The following is a 22,593-nucleotide window of genomic DNA, read 5'->3' on the forward strand; positions in this document are numbered from 1 at the left end:
TCATTCATTCATTTTCTACCGCTTAGTCCAATTAAGGGTCACGGGGGACTGAAGCCTATCCCATAAGGCGCGAGGCGGGGTACACCCAGGACAGGACGCCAGTCTGTTGCAGGGCTACAAACAAACAAACACAGACACACCCACACACACACCTATGGACAATTTTTAAAGATTCCACTCCACCTAACCCGCGTGTCTTTGGATGCGGGAGGAAACCGGAGCACCCGGAGGAAACCCACGCAAACACGGGGAGAACATGCAAACTCCACACAGAAAGGCCACGGGAATCGAACCCACAACCTTCTCACTGTGAGGCAACAGTGCTAACCACTAAGCCACCGTGCTGCTCCCACCCCAACATAAACGTCTTAAATCAGCTTTTTGCATGTGCACAGCAGTGTCTGCTGGGAATACATCGCAATGCACAGAACGGTGGCAAAGACAAAGATGTGCACTGAAACAGGCGACATCCTGAAATAGAACCGCAACAGATGATCCATATGCATGGCGGCTGCATTTCATCAAAACCTTCATTAAATTAGCAAATCACAAAGATCCCTGCAAACTATCATTTCCACTTCCAACAGCACCGGAGCAGCAAGAACAATCAGACCACAGACTTTCAAACTGATGATTGATGAATGTTGGCATGCCGACAGACACGCTGTCCACTTGAAGGATGTAAACAACATCCAGTGTCATAACGGCGAGCATAATTGCTAACTATGGCAGCATGTATAAAATTCCTTCATACAGAAGTACAAACTGTTACAAAAACGTGTTAAAATTGGTGCCATTTAGTCGAAACGCTAGTTGAAGAAGCACAAACACATTCACTTCACCTACTTGTTACCTTTTTTTCTTTTGGTAGCAGCCACATTAGCTTGTTAATGAACTAGCCGAGCCAAATTATGGCCATACTTGTGTCTAACATGGCTAGTTAGCATGTAGCTTGTTCAAAGCTGGTGAGATAGTTTGTGAGCAAACTTTGTATTCTGTTAATTATGTGGTCATAAAGTAACTTTGATGTTGCTTTTCAGTTGTACACTCAGGTGTGAAATCTGACTTGATATTTTGGTGGGGTTTTTTTTTTTGTCCCAGGCTGATTCTTGTGCCTGAAGGAAGCAAAGTTGATGTCAAACCTGAACCATTCATATCTATTCTGTGCTTTTGGGGATCTGGACTGATCACTCTGTCTCTTGTGTTGGTTTTCCAGGTGGAGTTATCAGAGAGCACGTTCCACACCATCACCGACGCCTACGCAGGAAAGGAATATATAATCCAGGTAACATCTTCATTTCTGGCTGAATAATCATAAAACCAAACTGTCAATGCTACGTGAAGAACAACGGGATCGATTTCCAACGCTGCAGCCTCAGAACTGATAAACCATTCATCAAAAAAAGCAAACATCAAAGTTCTGATTTACTAAAGGGTGTGAGTTTAAAAACATGCACTATAGCTCCTGGAAAAAAAAAGTACATGATGATTTACTAGCAGTGCACACTGAGGATTTCACCTTTCAAATGTGCAAAAAAGTGCACGTTGATGTCACAATTTGCCTCCATGAATATGCAATTTGGCATGTGTCCACCAGAGTGCGCAATATTGTGGGTAATGAACATAAATAGAGCCTTTATTGTCATTGCAAATATACATACATCCATACAAACAATGAAATTTGTCCTCTGCATTTAACCCATCCTAGTTACAGTTAGACACAATCCAACCACTAGGAGCAGTGGGCAGCCACAGTCCGGTGCCCAGTGACCACCTCCAGATGTAGAGACGCTGCCTTGGTCAGGGGCAGAGAAAGGCGCAGACCCTATATAAGCATTTTTTTTTTTAATTGTGGGAGGAAACCGGAGCATCTGGGGGAAACCCACACAGACACAGGGAGAACAAAGGACAAGAAGCGATCCCACGACCTTCTTCACCGTGCCACCATCCAATATGTAAAATAAATCCCTTCGGCTGCTCCCTTGTTTTCACTTGGACTAATCACAGCAGATCTGAGATAGATTTACATGGTAATTTGGCACAGGTTTTATGCCAAATGCCGTTCCTGGTGCAACTCCACATTACATGGAGAAATGAGCAGGGGTGTCTTTGAACCGGGAACCTTCTGTACTGAATCCAAACGCACTACCCACTTGGCCACCACCCTTGCATTGAACATGCATATAAGTGAGGTTGGTAAATGTTCAAAAAGGACATTTTCAAATAAAATGTGTGTCTTTGTCTTATGTTCTGCATAGGTGCAAGTGGCTAATTGAATTTCTTTTTGCACTTACAATTATTAACTTATGTGAAATCCTCATTTTGGGATTATACCCATTCTGGTGTCTACGGTTCCACAAGGCAAAGTGAAAAACTTTCGAATGCCCACACAATTTAGCACCCATTATGTGGGATATTTCTTCCACCCACAAAGATGCCAAATATTTCTTGGTAAAATTAAAAAAAAAAAAAGAATGTATTTGCAAAAATATCAGGTTTGAGCAAACACTAAAATCTAATCAAGATCCCCATTTTCCAATAAAAACATAAAACCCTCCTTCTGTATTCTCATTATTATTGTTTGTATGGCTTCTTTGTCTTCCTCGCATATTCACGTCGGGCCAAAGGCAGCAGCGTGACCCCAGGATGAGCAGTTTACAGCTTCAGTGTCTTCCTCGGGGACACTGATTGAATCCAGTGGACAACCTGCTCCACTGACTGAGCCACAGTTACACTGTAGGATTTGTTGGTCTTCATGCAGTAATTCTGTCAAGTGTGCAATTTTATTAAGTTGCACACAAATATATCAAGTCAGCAAATACTTCATGAAAGGAGGTTTTTCTAGAACCATAAATGTCCACATACACCATGAAATAATGAGCATACCCGACCAGTTCCTCCCAGAAAGTCAACGTTTCACCAGTCAGCAAACATCTGTAAATGTCCAAAAAGATCCCACAATGCATTAAAACGGACTCCTGTAAACCTCAGCTCTGCTTCCATCATTTTTATTTAACATGATGTGACATTGCACTGGGATTTACCAAGTTCACGCATTGGTTTTACAGTAATCTGCGATATTATCACCTGTGTTTAAACATTGGACCTTCACGTACAGTAGCTTAGACTATATTTTCACTGCAGCAATATGTCGAGTGTGTTTGGCAATAAAGACATTGAATTAGTTAAAAGTGGAACAGGTCAAAGTGAGAAATCATCTGTTGTCTTGGCAGTGTTGAGTTTTAAGAGCGTTTTTAAAACTATTTCAACAGGTGGCTGCTAAAGACACAGAGGTTGGAACATGGAGTGACTGGAGTGTTGCTGTGCACGCCACACCCTGGATTGAAGAGCACCAGCCCATACCTTCCACAACTGAAGTGGACCCTGTTTGTGGTACAGTTAACCCCATATTAACTGACAGTTTCTATCACAGTATCACAAGCCTAGGCTTTGGCAAACGCCAAGGCATGTACTCAGAAAATGCAGTGAGAGAAACACCTCTGAACTTATTTACAAGACATTTCACTGAGGTTAGCATGGTGACATCACTTCCTGGTGTAGCTACTTGCTAATAGAGGTGGGCGATGCCGGGGATTTTGGTATTGATCCAATACCAAGTAAATACAGACCCAGTATCACTGATATCGATACCGATACTGATACTTTTTCATATTTAAGCTTCATAGATCCAAAGGATCCAAAAGACCTAGGATAGAATTTCACTAAACATTGTACGCAACAACAAAATATTTTATTATCACAATCAACATTTTTGTTTAAAAAATATCACTCAACACAACTTAAAACAAAATCTCCTGAGGTCGAGGTCTGACAAACCACAATACAATAATGTGCAGCGCAGCACTGCTCTTACAGAGAGTAGACTTTGATGAATCTGCGTGCGCAGCAGTCAGTGCGTGCAGGAGAGAAAAAAGCTTGAGTATCGATCTTTTTACAAGAGGATCGTTCAGTATTAATACCAGCGTTGGTATCGATATTATCGATATTAGGATTGATCCGCCCACCTCTACTTGCTAACAGCTTAGTTTCTGGAATATTATGTAAAAGCTAGCGAGAAATAAACAGTTCTAAAACTGAAAATGCTGTTTTTGTAACCTGATGACACCTCTGCAATCATGAAGACATTTTGCGTACGTTAGCTTGTGCACTAACTTTCGCTAACACAAAGCTAACTTTTTATAGAGTTAAATTTGTCTCATTTAACTCAGAGGATAATCTACAAATATTTCTTGAATTGCACAACATGAACAAATGATGATTTGAACATGTACAAATTGTATGTAAGACAATAGGATCTTAATAATTAATTAAACAACTGCAAATTGTAAAGAACACAATGCACATATGGCCGAGGGTATGTTAGCAGTGCGTTCTATTTTTTAAATTTATTCTAAGACAATGTTTCTCTCATTCAGAGATTCTTTGTCTTCTTCTTCTACTTCTTCTTTTCATCATCATCTTCTCCTCCTCTTCATCCTGCAGATTGTAAATCACAGTACCTCATTCAGTATACAGGAGCAGCTTGTCAAGTACACTCAACAAAAATATAAACGCAACACTTTTGGTTTTGCTCCCATTTTGATCTAAAAAGATCTAAAACTTTTTCCACATACACAATATCACCATTTCCCTCAAATATTGTTCACAAACCAGTCTAAATCTGTGATAGTGAGCACTTCTCCTTTGCTGAGATAATCCATCCCACCTCACAGATGTGCCATATCAAGATGCTATTTTGTTTTATTGGGGGGGGGATACCAGTCAGTATCTGGTGTGACCACCATTTGCCTCATGCAGTGCAACACATCTCCTTCGCATAGAGTTGATCAGGTTGTCAATTGTGGCCTGTGGAATGTTGGTCCACTCCTCTTCAATGGCTGTGCGAAGTTGCTGGATATTGGCAGGAACTGGTACACGCTGTCGTATACGCCGGTCCAGAGCATCCCAAACATGCTCAATGGGTGACATGTCCGGTGAGTATGCCGGCCATGCAAGAACTGGGACATTTTCAGCTTCCAAGAATTGTGTACAGATCCTTGCAACATGGGGCTGTGCATTATCCTGCTGCAACATGAGGTGATGTTCTTGGATGTATGGCACAACAATGGGCCTCAGGATCTCGTCACGGTATCTCTGTGCATTCAAAATGCCATCAATAAAATGCACCTGTGTTCTTCGTCCATAACAGACGCCTGCCCATACCATAACCCCACCGCCACCATGGGCCACTCGATCCACAACACTGACATCAGAAAACCGCTCACCCACATGACGCCACACACGCTGTCCGCCATCTGTGAACCGGGATTCATCCGTGAAGAGAACACCTCTCCAACGTGCCAAACGCCAGCGAATGTGAGCATTTGCCCACTCAAGTCGGTTACGACGACGAATTGGACTCAGGTCGAGACCCCGATGAGGACGACGAGCATGCAGATGAGCTTCCCTGAGACGGTTTCTGACAGTTTGTGCAGAAATTCTTTGGTTATGCAAACCGATTGTTTCAGCAGCTGTCCGAGTGGCTGGTCTCAGATGATCTTGGAGGTGAACATGCTGGATGTGGAGGTCCTGGGCTGGTGTGGTTACACGTGGTCTGTGGTTGTGAGGCTGGTTGGATGTACTGCCAAATTCTCTGAAACGCCTTTGGAGACGGCTTATGGTAGAGAAATGAACATTCAATACACGAGCAACAGCTCTGGTTGATATTCCTGCTGTCAGCATGCCAATTGCACGCTCCCTCAAATCTTGCGACATCTGTGGCATTGTGCTGTGTGATAAAACTGCACCTTTCAGAGTGGCTTTTTATTGTGGGCAGTCTAAGGCACACCTGTGCACTAACCATGGTGTCTAATCAGCATCTTGATATGGCACACCTGTGAGGTGGGATGGATTATCTCAGCAAAGGAGAAGTGCTCACTATCACAGATTTAGACTGGTTTGTGAACAATATTTGAGGGAAATGGTGATATTGTGTATGTGGAAAAAGTTTTAGATCTTTGAGTTCATCTCATACGAAATGGGAGCAAAACCAAAAGTGTTGCGTTTATATTTTTGTTGAGTGTATGTAGACAGTCCCCTCTTGTGGCTATCGATGATAATGCAGTATTTTTCACATAAGACTAAAAGTCACTTCTGAAAATAAATCACAGGACCACCTAAGAGAGTAGGGAAAAAAATGTGGCTTATCATCTGGAAAATACAGCAATTATTCTCTAATCTAAAAAAATAAGATGAATAAGAAGAATATTGTAACACGTCTTATTGAAGGACACAAGTGTGTGTCACATTTCCAGCTCTGGCTGCTGCTCTTTGAGTTTCCTGAAGCAGCTGGATATGAAGTTGGTTTTTTTTGTTTTGTTTTTTCAGTCACTTTCTGTATCATGACACTGAGCAGATCTGAGCCTTGAATTTTGATCACATTTTAAGCTGAAAGATTCAGCAGCCTGCAGACAAATCAGCACACATTACATCCAGCCCCACCTTCAGAATGCTCATTTACAGACACGCTGTTATAATGCTGGCGAGAAGTGCATATATATATATATATATATAATCGGTCTATGAATCAATCTACAGCTGGGTTTGCATAACAAACGATAGATACAGAAGTCATTATCCTTATTAATCTACGACAGACACGACTGGGAAAAGTACTAATGCGTTTTCTCTTAAAATGAAGTCGTCCGTGTCTGCATCTCTGCAACCATGGTGCAATAACAAAACAAAAATGGACACAACAGGTTCTGCTGCATATATAGTTGATTTGTACTTTTTTGTATTATTATTGTAATATGTTGCTCAGAGCAGAAAAATCTGTGTACTTCCTTTCTTGGTTATTTTCAATCACAGCCATAAATGATTCATCTCTGTTTAAATGAGTCTGATCAGCCTTTGTCACTTATTTGTTTCATCCAGCCACCATAAGATGGCAGTGGAGCCTTGAAACTAGACAGTTGGTGCAGATGATAAATTTTTAACTGTATAGTGCAGAACAGTCACATGATGAGATGGACTGATTGTTTCTGTCCTACTCAGAATGAGAAAAGACTGAAGTTGTAAATGCAGAAGTCAGTCAGCCTCTGAGACTAAGAAATGCAAATAAACACATAGCAGCAATTTGTCATGAAAAAAAAATCAATGAAAGAAATGTCAGTGACATCGTCATAGATAATCTGACGCAGTTCTTGTGTGTCTTTAAAGGACACCAAAGGTGGATTTATTCTCTGTGCCCATATAAAATATTAAGCAGAACTCAGTATAAAGAAAACAATAATTTACTAACAACTGCATTTATTTGAAATTTTTATCCTCACTTTGCATGTATCTCAAAATCCACAAGTTTTAAAGTACAACAGCGCCTTCTATTGGCCATGAGAGTCTCGACATCTTGAAAATGTAACCTGCTGCACAGATACACAGACAGAACAGCGCCACATAGAGGTGGCCTGCAGCACACACGTGCGCAGACTGTGTGCTCGGTGCACAGTGCATTCTGCTTCTTGTCGGACTCAGAACAGGGGGTTATTGGCATGCTCCTCTGCTCTCTTCTCCAGCTGCCACTTCTCTCCTTCCTTCACTCTCTGTTCCCCTTTCTGCCTCAAGGTCTCTCTTTCTCTCTGTTTGTCTTTTCATCCCACTTCTCTCTCCATCAATCGCTGCTTCTTACCTTATCTTTCATCACCTCACTTTTCACTGATCTTTTTTCTGTCTTTGTGCCGCCTTCTTACATGCAAACAGTAACAAAAAGGAAGATTTTCTTGTTTTGAAAGCGCAGATACAAAAGTCTGTCATTCTAATTGAAAATAGGGGTGTTTTATCCGTCAGCGTTCCTGTTAGACATTGTTCACCAACACTGAAGCACTCGAGAGTCATTTTAAGCTTAATATGAGCTGCTTTTCTTTGGCTTTCAATTCAACTCTGTTCAACTTATTTAAATTGCCCCAAATTACAGCATAAGACATTGCTAGGCGAGACGCGTGTAGGATTTAAACTTTACCCAGCCCATGTGCAAGCACACTGGTGACAGTGGGCAGGAAAGATTCCACCGGAACCCATCGTTAATGACAGATTGATGATTTTCAGCAGATTCAGTCTAAGTGAAGACCACAAGTTAATAAAAGCCTTGTTGGTAGCAGATTATAGAGACACAAAGTGGGATAGCACCAAAATCAGAAAATGTAAAAATTCTATCCATATTAATTTCTGCTCTAGCCATCGCCATCGTGGCAATCCCTCCGTGGCAAGGAAGACTGTGTTTTGATTGATTCCTGGACCTGGACGTGGAGATGACTGAACAGGCCTTGACGTACACTGTTTCTGAGAAATGCTGCAGGAAGTTTCTGCTGGTCAGGATCTTGCTCTCTCTCAATCTAGAGATGCCTGTGCATGGGTTTGTTTAATGTGGGAATGTCGTTGAACACTGACAAAAACACGGCCATTGACAGATTCTTAGTCTGGAAGATTGGGTTCTAAGGACCTGCTGCAGCCTTCATCCACCTTCACAGCTGTAGGGTTACAAGCCATCACCATCTCCATCTGATCTACCATTGAGGACTTCTTGCTTCACCCATCTCATCTGTTCAGGGTTCCTGTTGAGCCTTCATGGTTACCAGTCACGGGGCACCCGGCCCAGCATGCATGCAATGCAATGCATGCTGTGCTGGGTCAAAGTTCACAACTGCCCAAACCACACTATAAGCGTCGACAGCAACGTATGGATTGAAGATCTGAGCACCTGAAAGTCATCATTTTGAAAGAATTTTGCAAAAATAAGGGTGGGGGGGGGGGCTACAAGATAGGTGGGAAGTGGAAGAAAGAACTTGTGGCCCTAGCTTGAGCACTCACACAACAAAACCCTCCCATAGTATTAACTAAAGGAGATGAACAGGGGCCCATTAAGAAAGACTGGACGTCTTTACTGACTGTTGTCAATTGACAATCCCCAATTCGTACAACTATCAGATGTTTGGGAAAACGAGACATTGGCAACAAGCAACCATTTTATTAGTAAACAGAGCGGGTCTCAGCCTCAACTTTATCTAAAGTCAGGGTCTGTTAGTGAATCTTAGGGCTAGTGGCTGGCGATCACCTTAGTATTTCTTCTGCTTTCCTGTTGCGTAATACTGACAAATTATACCTTAAGTGTAGTTTTTCTGGCCGACTGATTCTGTTTTCTTTCTCTCTCTGTCCGAGACGCGGCTGGATCCACGTGCTGGATTGGATGATTTCTATGGCATTTGTGGAACAGACTCTGCTTTAGAAACAGATCCAACAAGTGGTTCTAAATCTAAGTCTCTTCCTGTTGCATCAGCTGTTCTTCCTCCTTATCTGTATAGTTGCTGCTCTCTCGGTTCCTCCTCGCTGTCTCACCTTAACATCCATTTAGTCCTCCTTCCTGTCTGTCCCTGTCATGTCGCACATTTCTACCATCATTTTTACTTTCTTCATCACTCTAAATAAAAAAATGTTTTGCTGCAGGCTTGCTCACTCACTCTCTCTGTCTCTCTCTCTCTCTCTCTCTCTTGCACACTCTCTTGCTCTCTCATTATTTCACACCTGGCTGGAACTGTCTAATACCTCCCGAATCTCAGCTCAGTGCAACACAACAGTCATTAATTGGAAGACGAGGGAAATCATCTCTCTTCAGTGTGAAGAAGCTTGGGGTTCTACACTCGAGTGCAGAAACTGTGCATGAGTTCATATCTGCTGAGCTGCCAGCAGCAGCTGCAGAATCCCTAAAACATTTAACTGTGATCATTTAATTTGCCAGAAAAGAATTCATCACTTCGTGACTCACAGCATGGCTGAATGCATCTGGAGCAGCACGCATATCCAAATATGCTTAAAGTTCCTCTGATTAGCTCCACCAATGTCTGTGTGTGTATGTATATATATATATATATATATATATATATATATATATATATATATATATATATATATATATATATATATATATATATATATATATATATATATATATATATATATATATATATATATATATATATATATATATATACAGGGCTTTGGCTGAAGCATGCACTCTGAGTGTTGGGGTATTTATGCCACAGAAGAAGCCCACTGTGAAGCTCTTACACCTCCTCTGATTGTTCCAGAGCAGCTGTCGTCTGGCCATGTTTGGTACAGATTCCTCCAAAACAGACGCACCACTCAGTATAAGTTTGAAAAAGTCCTTTTTTTCCGGACCTTAGTGGACTCTCATCCCCACGCACACTCTGCTCAGGACAGCAATGGGAAAGAAACAGCACACTCTATCCTCAATTCCTGTTATATCTGAGTGATTATTTCTTTTCTTGGTATTAGGTGACTTCATGAGGTGAGCTTGATGGGAGGAAACAAATAAGTGACAATGGCTGATTTAAACAGAGATGAATCATTTATGGCTGTGATTAAAAATAAACAGGAAAATGCATTGGAAATATGCCTGTGCTAAAAGGCAGTACACAGGAAAGACTTTCCCCGGTAATTTCTGAGTGGTGTGCCTCTTCAGAAGGACTTTAAGTCTCAGTTGAAGTGAGCTTTCCTCATTTGTGGTCATTTGTGCCGAACCATGTTAAGAGCAAGATGCAAGTGCTGCCTTAGTGTCACTTCTAAGCACAGCTGAAGTGAAAGCAAAGTTCCTGTTTTTGATTTATCTCTTGCAGTAAAGATCAATGCATGTTAAAGCGTTTGTGTTCATTATACACCCTTTTAATTTGCTGAGTTACAAGATGATAGTATTTATTGTTTTTGAGTTATTGTTATTGTGGACTCATCTGCTGTCTCTGTCTGTCTGAGAGTATTGATCTTAAACATACAAAAATAGCTCCTGCTTTATTTTTTGTTTTGTTTTGTTTTTTGTGCTGTAACAGTCACAGCAGCGTCGCTGTGATGGTTTATATATTAAAATGTTATCAGCCTGGTTACAGCAGGATGAACATGTTAGTTTAAATGAGTCAACACCCCGGAGTCACACTAACTGCCAGAACGTTCATAGCACGGGCAGAGGCGGAGGATTAGCAGCAATCTTCCATTCCAGTTTATTAATTAATCCAAAACCCAGACAGAGCTTTAATTCATTTGAAAGCTTGACTCTTAGTCTTGTCCATCCAAATTGGAAGTCCCAAAAACCAGTTTTATTTGTTATTATCTATCGTCCACCTGGTCGTTACTGTGAGTTTCTCTGTGAATTTTCAGACCTTTTGTCTGACTTAGTGCTTAGCTCAGATAAGATAATTATAGTGGGTGATTTTAACATCCACACAGATGCTGAGAATGACAGCCTCAACACTGCATTTAATCTATTATTAGACTCTATTGGCTTTGCTCAAAAAGTAAATGAGTCCACCCACCACTTTAATCATATCTTAGATCTTGTTCTGACTTATCGTATGGAAATTGAAGACTTAACAGTATTCCCTGAAAACTCCCTTCTGTCTGATCATTTCTTAATAACATTTACATTTACTCTGATGGACTACCCAGCAGTGGGGAATAAGTTTCATTACACTAGAAGTCTTTCAGAAAGCGCTGTAACTAGGTTTAAGGATATGATTCCTTCTTTATGTTCTCTAATGCCATATACCAACACAGTGCAGAGTAGCTACCTAAACTCTGTGAGTGAGATAGAGTATCTCGTCAATAGTTTTACATCCTCATTGAAGACAACTTTGGATGCTGTAGCTCCTCTGAAAAAGAGAGCCTTAAATCAGAAGTGCCTGACTCCGTGGTATAACTCACAAACTCGCAGCTTAAAGCAGATAACCCGTAAGTTGGAGAGGAAATGGCGTCTCACTAATTTAGAAGATCTTCACTTAGCCTGGAAAAAGAGTCTGTTGCTCTATAAAAAAGCCCTCTGTAAAGCTAGGACATCTTACTACTCATCACTAATTGAAGAAAATAAGAACAACCCCAGGTTTCTTTTCAGCACTGTAGCCAGGCTGACAAAGAGTCAGAGCTCTATTGAGCCGAGTATTCCTTTAACTTTAACTAGTAATGACTTCATGACTTTCTTTGCTAATAAAATTTTAACTATTAGAGAAAAAATTACTCATAACCATCCCAAAGACATATCGTTATCTTTGGCTGCTTTCAGTGATGCCGGTATTTGGTTAGACTCTTTCTCTCTGATTGTTCTGTCTGAGTTATTTTCATTAGTTACTTCATCCAAACCATCAACATGTCTGTTAGACCCCATTCCTACCAGGCTGCTCAAGGAAGCCCTACCATTAATTAATGCTTCGATCTTAAATATGACCAATCTATCTTTATTAGTTGGCTATGTACCACAGGCTTTTAAGGTGGCAGTAATTAAACCATTACTTAAAAAGCCATCACTTGGCCCAGCTATCTTAGCTAATTATAGGCCAATCTCCAACCTTCCTTTTCTCTCAAAAATTCTTGAAAGGGTAGTTGTAAAACAGCTAACTGATCATCTGCAGAGGAATGGTCTATTTGAAGAGTTTCAGTCAGGTTTTAGAATTCATCATAGTACAGAAACTGTTGTGTGGGCCGCCAGAAGGAGGTACTGCTGGCCCACCACCAGAAGGCGCCCTGTCTGGAGTGCGGGCTCCAGGCACCAGAGGGCGCAGCCGCCTCACAGGAGCAGCCAGGGTGACAGCTGTCACGCATCACCTGCAACAGCTGTTACCAATCACCTGATCAGCAGGGGTACATCAGCAGGACGACGTCTCCACCTCTTTCCGAGATATCGTTCTACCTGGAAGGTAACGTTCTCAGCTGACCGTGAGATCTTTTCAGTAACCTTTTGTGACTTTTGTGCATTATATAGCAGACTCTTTCCAACGAGAGGTGGAGGTAGTTTTCCTGCCGTGTGGATTGCTGGGTGTAAACGCGCCCACATTTAATTGGTTTTTTTTGTTCCTCGCCAGCAGTACCAGGTCCGACACGCGGAGGCAGTGGCCACCTGGGAGTTCGGGACTTGGCGGCTCCAGTATTCCCGGGGTCTGGTGGCGGAGGAAATCGTGTGGTTCCGGTTCTGCTTTGGACAGATGTCTTCTATCTTCGAGCCTGCCCACACGACACCTTCTGTGATTTGACTTGTTGTCTATTGTTGTAATCTGTTGTGTTTGTTGTGCCCATTCACAACAGTAAAGTGTTGTTATTTGACTTCCTCCATTGTCCGTTCATTTGCGCCCCCTGTTGTGGGTCCGTGTACCTACACTTTCCCAACACAAACAGCATTAGTGAAGGTTACAAATGATCTTCTTATGGCCTCAGACAGTGGACTCATCTCTGTGCTTGTTCTGTTAGACCTCAGTGCTGCTTTTGATACTGTTGACCATAAAATTTTATTACAGAGATTAGAGCATGCCATAGGTATTAAAGGCACTGCGCTGTGGTGGTTTGAATCATATTTATCGAATAGATTGCAATTTGTTCATGTAAATGGGGAATCTTCTTCACAGACTAAGGTTAATTATGGAGTTCCACAAGGTTCTGTGCTAGGACCAATTTTATTCACTTTATACATGTTTCCCTTGGGCAGTATTATTAGACAGCATGGCTTAAATTTTCATTGTTACGCAGATGATACCCAGCTTTATCTATCCATGAAGCCAGAGGACACACACCAATTAGCTAAACTGCAGGATTGTCTTATAGACATAAAGACATGGATGACCTCTAATTTCCTGCTTTTAAACTCAGATAAAACTGAAGTTATTGTACTTGGCCCCACAAATCTTAGAAACATGGTGTCTAACTAGATCCTTACTCTGGATGGCATTACCCTGACCTATAGTAATACTGTGAGAAATCTTGGAGTCATTTTTGATTAGGCTATGTCATTCAATGCGCATATTAAACAAATATGTAGGTCTGCTTTTTTGCATTTGCGCAATATCTCTAAAATTAGAAAGGTCTTGTCTCAGAGTGATGCTGAAAAACTAATTCATGCATTTATTTCCTCTAGGCTGGACTATTGTAATTCCTTATTATCAGGTTGTCCTAAAAGTTCCCTAAAAACCCTTCAGTTAATTCAAAATGCTGCAGCTAGAGTACTGACAGAGACTAGAAGGAGAGAGCATATTTCATCCATATTGGCCTCTCTTCATTGGCTTCCTGTTAATTCTAGAATAGAATTTAAAATTCTTCTTCTTACTTATAAGGTTTTGAATAATCAGGTCCCATCTTATCTTAGGGACCTCATAGTACCATATCACCCCAATAGAGCGCTTTGCTCTCAGACTGCAGGCTTACTTGTAGTTCCTAGGGTTTGTAAGAGTAGAATGGGAGGCAGAGCCTTCAGCTTTCAGGCTCCTCTCCTGTGGAACCAGCTCCCAGTTCAGATCAGGGAGACAGACACCCTCTCTACTTTTAAGATTAGGCTTAAAACTTTCCTTTTTGCTAAAGCTTATAGTTAGGGCTGGATCAGGTGACCCTGAACCATCCCTTAGTTATGCTGCTATAGACTTAGACTGCTGGGGGGTTCCCATGATGCACTGAGTGTTTCTTTCTCTTTTTGCTCTGTATGCACCACTCTGCATTTAATCATTATTGATTGATCTCTGCTTCCCTCCACAGCATGTCTTTTTCCTGGTTCTCTCCCTCAGCCCCAACCAGTCCCAGCAGAAGACTGCCCCTCCCTGAGCCTGGTTCTGCTGGAGGTTTCTTCCTGTTAAAAGGGAGTTTTTCCTTCCCACTGTCGCCAAGTGCTTGCTCACAGGGGATTGTTTTGACCGTTGGGGTTTTTCCGTAATTATTGTATGGCCTTGCCTTACAATATAAAGCGCCTTGGGGCAACTGTTTGTTGTGATTTGGCGCTATATAAATAAAATTGATTTGATTTGATCAGCACATTTGTGCATCTTAAATTGTTGGTGCGCATTGTGCTGCTTTCAGAGTGTCCTTCATGTGTCTCTGTCTCGTCTCTATTATGTCGACTTTGCTTTCTCTTTCTGTCCTTCTCTCTCACTTGCAGTCTCTCTTATTTCCTGACGGCCGGCTTCGGGTTGAAAGAGAGATTTTTTTGGGGGCCTGCTTCATAACTGTCTTGATAAGCTTCCTATTGACTGTGGCTGCAGATTAGAATTGATTCAGCTCTGTGCTGTATTTTCCTTTTCACTCTTGCTGCTTCCTGCTATGATGAACAACTGTTCAGGGTTCATTCGTCCAGACGACACGAGCGCTCTGCTCCTATGGACAAAAAGAACAGAAAAAAAACAATGGTGCCCCAAAAATAAGGATTTCATACAAAATAATTACATTTTGTTGTGTTGTCCACAGAACCCTCCCCGACGCCGCACTCCATCAAACCGGCTTCACATGAAGATCCAGCAAGTGGAGCTGACAGGCCCCTCCCCTTCTCTACACCTGTGCTGTTGGGAATGCTGCTGCTGCTGATAATATGGTGAGTCTGCTGAGCCCACGGTGGGTCCGGTTCTGAGCTCGATTACATATTGGAAATCATTGCTGCTATCAACACTGAGTGCATTTTTAATAGAAGGAAGTTTGTCTTATGACCCAGCAGGAGGTTTTCCTTCATATTTAGTTTCAGATCCCCTGAAGGGTTTGAAGTAAAATCAATCCAGAGCTGTCCCACTCCATTAATTTTGCATGCTTTGTGTTATAAATCATGCTGCACTTCTACAAGGTGTCCTTCATGCACTAAAGGAAGAAGAATAACAAAAGTTGAAGCATTGAGTGTTGAAAACTGTGATCAAACTAACTCTAAAAAATCTGATTAATTTACCATATTTTCCGTCGTAATATGTTGTTGCTTTTTTTTTTTTTACCATTCCTAAAATGTTACCGGGATGCCGGTAACATGTTAGGAATGCATTACTCTAACGAGTAATCAAACGCATTAATCTTCCCAAAACAGTAATCAGATTAAAGTTACTTCTCCAAGTCACTATGCATTACTATTATTTTTGTATTCTTATTTTTGATCGCAGCATTAAAACTGGCCCGTGGGCAGAGCAGCTCCGAGTTGAAAAAAACAGTTGGTGCCTCTCAAAGCACTGTGATGGCAGCACAGCAGCACTGAGCTTTACTAAGACATTTTGAGGCTTTTTTTCTTTAAAACTCTGTGCCGCACTGAGTGTCCTCCCTAAAAACAGCTGCAGACCCACAATGCGTTAACAACAAATACTAACACTCTTTTTCCACCCAAATGCACCTAAAGTCTCTTTCTGAGGATGACCTATCTTAAAAACGCAGACAAAACTTTCTTACCTGTCAATCTGGTCATGTTTTCTGCATAAATATGTTATCCATTCTTCCTGCTAAGATGGAAAACCAGTGGCGAATCCAGACTGAAAGGGGGCTTGGAGGGGACGTGCCCCCCCCCCCCCCCAGAGCACCCCCTAGATTAAAGGTCCACTTTTGAAGGCATTTTTTTCATACTACTACTACTTCTAATAATAATAATAATAATAATAATAAAAATAATAATAATAATTTCAACAACTAAAAACAACTTATAAACAACTGTTTATAAGGAATCTAAAAAAATGGTAGAAAGAATTTAAGTGTTACATTTGTAAACAATGTAGATTATAAATTGTAAGTTTTACTGTTACAGTGCTGTCAGCAGTTAAATATGGGGTCAAGATACACTGTCTATTTTGTTTTTTTAAAGGTATTTAAGTTTATTGAAGTTACGAAAGACAGACTTTATTTCATGTTTTACAAAAACTTTTTTGTTTAGGAAATAGTATTTTAAGTTTAACTTTAAATGTCAGGACATACATTGTTTATGTTACTATTATGTGAATTTCTCCACTGTGAGATCAATAAAGTCTTATCTTATTAAAGATGCACTTCCAATAAAGTGAGTATTGGCAAAACTGGTTATCATTTTCATGTTGAGGTGGCAACACTAATAATAAAGCAACTAGTAATCTAACTTGAGTAATTAATCAAGTAACTAAGTTACTTTTTCAAGGAGTAATCAATAATTGGATTACTTTTTCAAAGTAACTGTGGCAAGCTGCTCCTGTATATTGAATGAAGTAATGCCATTCATGCTATTGTAGAAAAAGTTGGAGGAGGATGCGAAGCAAGTGAAGAAGCAGCAGAAAAGGAAGAAAAAATTTCTTTGTCTTAGAGAACTAGTAAATTGAAGTACTAATACTTTCAAACTGAAAGGCCATGTTCTGAAAGGCCTGTTTTTATATCCCTTGGAACAAACTTGTTTGAACTGTGTGAGACAACAAAAAGGGCTCTTTTAAGAGTTATGTGCCTAACTTGGAAGATGATAAAGAAGAAGCTAACCTAAGGTACACGTCTATCTTTTACAAATGTTTTACAAAAGAATTTTCAAGCTCAACAGATTTATTTGACATGTGATCATTTATTTGTTCAGCGGCCAGAAAACAGCAATTTACTTAAGTTTTGTGTCTAGTACAATAACATTAATTAGCTTGTTAAGTTCTGTTCCTTAACATGGTGTTTGTCTTATGAATAAATAATGCACCAGTTAAATTCATTTTGCTTCTTGTTGCATGGAGTGGTAGCACCACATTTCAAACTTAAATGAGACGTATACTCAAGAAAATACAGTCATCTAGTTATATCAACCTTATTAAACATAAGATATAGGCGTGCACATAACTGGTGCTCATACATGCTAAAAATAAATGATGTACAGCAGAAGGAAAGTGGTGATGATAGATTATAGGAAAAGTACTTTATTTATTATTTACTTAATTAATTATTTACTTTACACTTTTTGAAATATCTTTGTTAGTTTGGTTACAATATCAGTTTTTCTTCCCCTGAAATGTGAATTTGTTTGTGGCCTTTTACTTCACTGTGGGCAAAGAAGAGAAATTTAACTGTGATTTTAATGTCTTAAAATGCTGACGTTCCTAATTTCACATGTTGTCTCTGCAGAGGTGAAGCTCTTAATCCTGGATGAAGAGGAGGAGGAGGAGGAGGTGGCAGTTCTTGTTTCTATTTTGCACATGTTTTGAGGACACGGTGCATTCATCATTTCAGTCCGTCACAGTTTACTCACAAAGATTAGAATCAGACTGTGATACTGACATTCAGCATTTGATTAATGGTGAAATTCTCCAGAGGAATTTTTCAAAAACAAGACCAACAGACTAATATCGCCCCCTGGTGGCTGATAGTGTGGGCTGGGAATTTCCTCAGAGTGACAAATTTGGATCCTCAGATGACGAATCTTCTTTTATTTTAATGATTGTTGTTAAACTTCCTTCAAAAACCACACACATGCACATGCACCACTCCGTGTGTGCACGTGTGTTGTTGTTGCCGTCTCCATACAGCTAAAACATCATGCCAAAGACTCCTCCCATAAACATGGTTCCCAAACAGCTTCGTGAAGCCGGCCTGCCACCATTGGAAGCTGAAATGTTTGTGCACAACAGCTGAACGACTCCTGAAACCTGCTTCATCAGACCGTGTCTGTGCACCTCCAGTGAGTGAGCAAAGCCGATACAATGAGTCACCTTTGACCTTTCGGGGACTAACACTTTGAAGAATTCAGTAACAGTAGCGTGGCTTATGTAGAAGACTAGCTTTACACTCTGCTTTCATTGGCGATGAAGACTCGTAAAGTGGATTCTTATTTTTTGGTGAAGATGAAGTTGGAGTGTTGAGACAACCTGCTGGTTTCTCTTTCTCCTCTGTGCTGTAAAACACAACAATTCTGACGCCTTTACAACCAACAAAATGGCTTTTAGCAGTTTACATTTCCACAGCCAAGTATCACCAGTTAATATTATGTTACTCAAAGAAAAATCTGTGTTTTATTGTCTTTTTATTTTATGGAAGAAGGATAAAAACACACCCATAGGGTTTAGTTTTCTCATTTTTTCAGACACTCATAATGGCTTAATTCTCTTTGAACCTATTTTGTAAACTATATGTAACTTTAACATGGAACAAAAAGTTTATTATTTAATAATAATAATATTAGCAGTAGAATGTCGTAACCTGTACCTGGGGTATTTTTTATAGCTGTATATACAATGACAGGTTTCAACCATTAAATGTGACCATTTCACAATGAACAAAGACTTCCTGGTCTTATTTCTAGAACAGTCTTGATAGAGTGCAGACCTCCACCAGAAGATTTGAACAACCAACGGGTGTTTCCTCTGCCTGCTGAAATGGAGCCTGATGTCGCCAGGCAAGAATATGAAAACAAGAGTTTAAAGGAAAAGTTAGCCCACCACCTTAAAGTGCATAAAGAGATTAACCTAAAGTCCATCCCTCCACAGAAATCTCTGCTGCACTTTTTGAGATATCTGGAAGCGATCACATGATCTCCCCTGTCAGCTGGTGGAGGGAACAAAAATATGTGGGATCACAATTTATGTGTACAAAATTTGATGCTGTAACTACAAATTTTGTTTCTGTAAGCTTTTTAGAATGCAATAAGTTTGACTGTTAAAGGAAACACGGGTGTTACACAATGTAGCATCCATAGTTGACTGATGACTTGACTTTCAAACTGATGGTTCACAGTGTTTACTGTAATTGAAAACCGTGTGCTTGTCCATGCACAGAGTGAACACACTGTAAGAGCTAAAAGAAATGAATAAACAAAAGATAAGAATTCAAAGCTTTAACTACCATCAATTAACAAAAATAACACATTAAACCATCCCTTTAAATTTAAATAAATGACCAGTTTCTCACAGCTTTTAGCATTACTGATCTAGCTTATTTAGCATTCACGGAAGCCCAAAAACCACAACGTAAAAAGAAAAAGTACAAACTAGGCTACAAAGCTGCTCCAGGGTAAAGCTGATAAAAATACACACCTTGTACCTCCATCAACTAGGCACTTTTGTAACATAAAATCTGCCTTTCAACTACAACTTTATGTGACCTTTTTTTTACTGTTCCGTTGCCCTGTATTTCCTTTTTCTGTCCTTTAAAATAAAAGCATTGCGGAAACACAAGTCCAAAAGACACCTTCAAAATAAGACTAACAATAAACTATTTGGGTTTGTTGCACACAACAGACACACAGGTGCAGTCCATTCAGGTACTACAGACCTTAGAGCTACTATGCAGCCCTTGCAGGTACTACATCCTTACACATACTACAGTCCTTACAGGTAGTACAGTCCTTGAACGTAGTACACCTCTTATATGTGCTGTAGTCCTTACATGTACTACATCCTTACAGATACTGCAGTCATCACATGTACTACAGTCCTTCCAGGTACTACAGTTCTTACAGGTAGTACAGTCCTTCAAGGTAGTACAGCTCTTACATGTGCTACAGTCCTTAAAGGTACTACAGTCTTTGAAGTGTAGTGCAATCCTTACAGGTACTGCAGTTCTCTATGTTCAGTTTGCTTCATTTCAGGCCAAACATCAAAATCATCTTTTTCATCAACGCTTCAAAAAATTTGAGCTAAAGCAGTTAATTTTAACATAAATCTAAAAAATAAAAAGCCTCAATATTCACTAACTTTCCAACTCTAATTCCAATGAAGTTGGGATGTTGTGTAAAATGTAAATAAAAACAGAATACAATGATTTGCAAATCCTCTTCAACCTATATTCAATTAAATACACCACAAAGACCATGTTCAAACTCATAAACTTTATTGTTTTTGTGCAAATATTTGCTCATTTTGAAATGGATGCCTGCAACATGTTTCAAAAAAGCTGGGACAGTGGTATGTTTACCACTGTGTTACATCACCTTTCCTTCTAAACCACTCAATAAGCGTTTGGGAACTGAGGACACTAATTGTTGAAGCTTTGTAGGTGGAATTCTTTCCCATTCTTGCTTGATGTACGACTTCAGTTGTTCAACAGTCGGGGGTCTCTGTTGTAGTATTTTGCGCTTCATAATGCGCCACACATTTTCAATGGGCGACAGGTCTGGACTGCAGGCAGGCCAGTCTAGTACCTGCACTCTTTTACTACGAAGCAACGCTGTTGTAACACATGCAGAATGTGGCTTGGCATTGTCTTGCTGAAATAAGCAGGGATGTCCCTGAAAAAGACATTGGATGGCAGCATGTGTTGCTCCAAAACCTGGATGTACCTTTCAGCATTGATGGTGCCATCACAGATGTGTAAGTTGCCCATGCCATTGGCACTAACACACCCCCATACCATCACAGATGCTGGCTTTTGAACTTTGCGCTGGTAACAATCTGGATGGTCTTTTTCCTCTTTTGTCCAGAGGACACGACGTCCATGATTTCCAAAAATAATTTGAAATGTGGACTCATCAGACCACAGCTCGGGCTCGGATGTTTCTGGATGTTGTTGATGAATGGCTTTTGCTTTGCATGGCAGAGTTTTAACTTGCACTTGTAGACGTAGCGTTGAACTGTGTTAACTGACAATGGTTGTCTGAGGTGTTCCTGAGCCCACGCAGTAAGATCCTTTACACAATGATGTCGGTTTTTAATGCGGTGCCGCCTGAGGGATCAAAGGTCACGGGCATTCAATGTTGGTTTTCGGCCTTGCCGCTTACATGTAGAAAGTTCTCCAGATTCTCTAAATCTTCTGATTATATTATGGACTGTAGATGATGGAATACCTAAATTCCTTGCAATTGAACGTTGAGAAACATTGTTCTTAAACTGCTGGACTATTTTTTCATGCAGTTATTCACAAAGTGGTGATCCTTGCCCCATCTTTGCTTGTGAACGGCTGAGACTTTTGGGGATGTTCCTTTTATAACCAATCATGAGTGTCCTCAGTTCCCAAACACTCATTGAGTGTTGTTAGAAGGAAAGGTGATGTAACACAGTGGTAAACTTACCACTGTCTCAGCTTTTTTGAAACGTGTTGTAGGCATCCATTTCAAAATGAGCAAATATTTGCACAAAAACAATAAAGTTTATCAGTTTGAACATTAAATATTTTGTCTTTGTGGTGTATTCAATTCAATATAGGTTGAAGAGCATTTGCAAATCATTGTATTCTGTTTTTATTTACATTTTACACAACGTCCCAACTTAATTGGAATTGGGGTTGTAGTAAAGCTGTTACTGTGAATGTTTGACTTTAGGAGGCGAACTTTATAAATGAGTGCAGTCATTTCTATCTGGATGTGTTGCTGGGCATGAAGCCAAACATGTAAATGTATTTTTGAGTAAAACTATGCAACTGCTGATATTTATACATGAATTTACTAAAGAAAACCTGAAGCTGATCCAACAGCAGTGATGGCTGTCTGTTATTTTCACTTAATTTTCCTGATGATGCTGATTTCATACTTGAGAAAGATTTTGTCAATGATTGTGCAAATGCATAGCAGTGAGACAGTTGTCCAATAGTCCTCTCTGACCTTTGACCTGTGTCTCTGTGTCTTTTTTCCACCCATGTCTCTTTGTTGTGATTGTGAGGACCTAATCATGAAGATGGAGAACTAATCAATACACCCATCTGTCAGCTTCACTCTACAGCATCTCTTTCTTGTCTTTGTATTTGCACAAATGTTTGCTTCATAAATGTCTTTTTTCGAGATCGGAACTTCAACATCCATGACTTTTATTTCATCTCCTGCACTGCGGCTGTTTGATTTAGTGCGATGAAGAGATATTTTCAAAATGTTGAAATACATCAAAACAATATTTAATATTTAGTAACTGG

The 22,593-nt window shown here is 40.2% G+C and overlaps 1 protein-coding gene across 3 annotated transcripts in view; it reads left to right on the top strand.

Moving 5' to 3' along the window:
* Nucleotides 1–19,031, top strand: part of cntfr (ciliary neurotrophic factor receptor) — a 617,831-nt gene extending 598,800 nt beyond the window's left edge. For 2 of the 3 annotated variants that reach the window (XM_034192939.1, XM_034192937.1), the window contains 3 exons: nt 1,217–1,285; nt 3,273–3,393; nt 15,271–15,398. In XM_034192939.1, the coding sequence (XP_034048830.1) occupies nt 1,217–1,285; nt 3,273–3,393; nt 15,271–15,398 (318 nt within the window). Of the gene's footprint in view, nt 1–1,216; nt 1,286–3,272; nt 3,394–15,270; nt 15,399–17,883 lie in introns of those variants that run through there. The other variant, XM_034192938.1, reaches the window with a different exon arrangement.
* Nucleotides 19,032–22,593: the final 3,562 nt, after the last annotated feature.

Source organism: Thalassophryne amazonica, chromosome 17, assembly GCF_902500255.1.
Source record: "Thalassophryne amazonica chromosome 17, fThaAma1.1, whole genome shotgun sequence".
NCBI lineage: Eukaryota > Metazoa > Chordata > Actinopteri > Batrachoidiformes > Batrachoididae > Thalassophryne > Thalassophryne amazonica.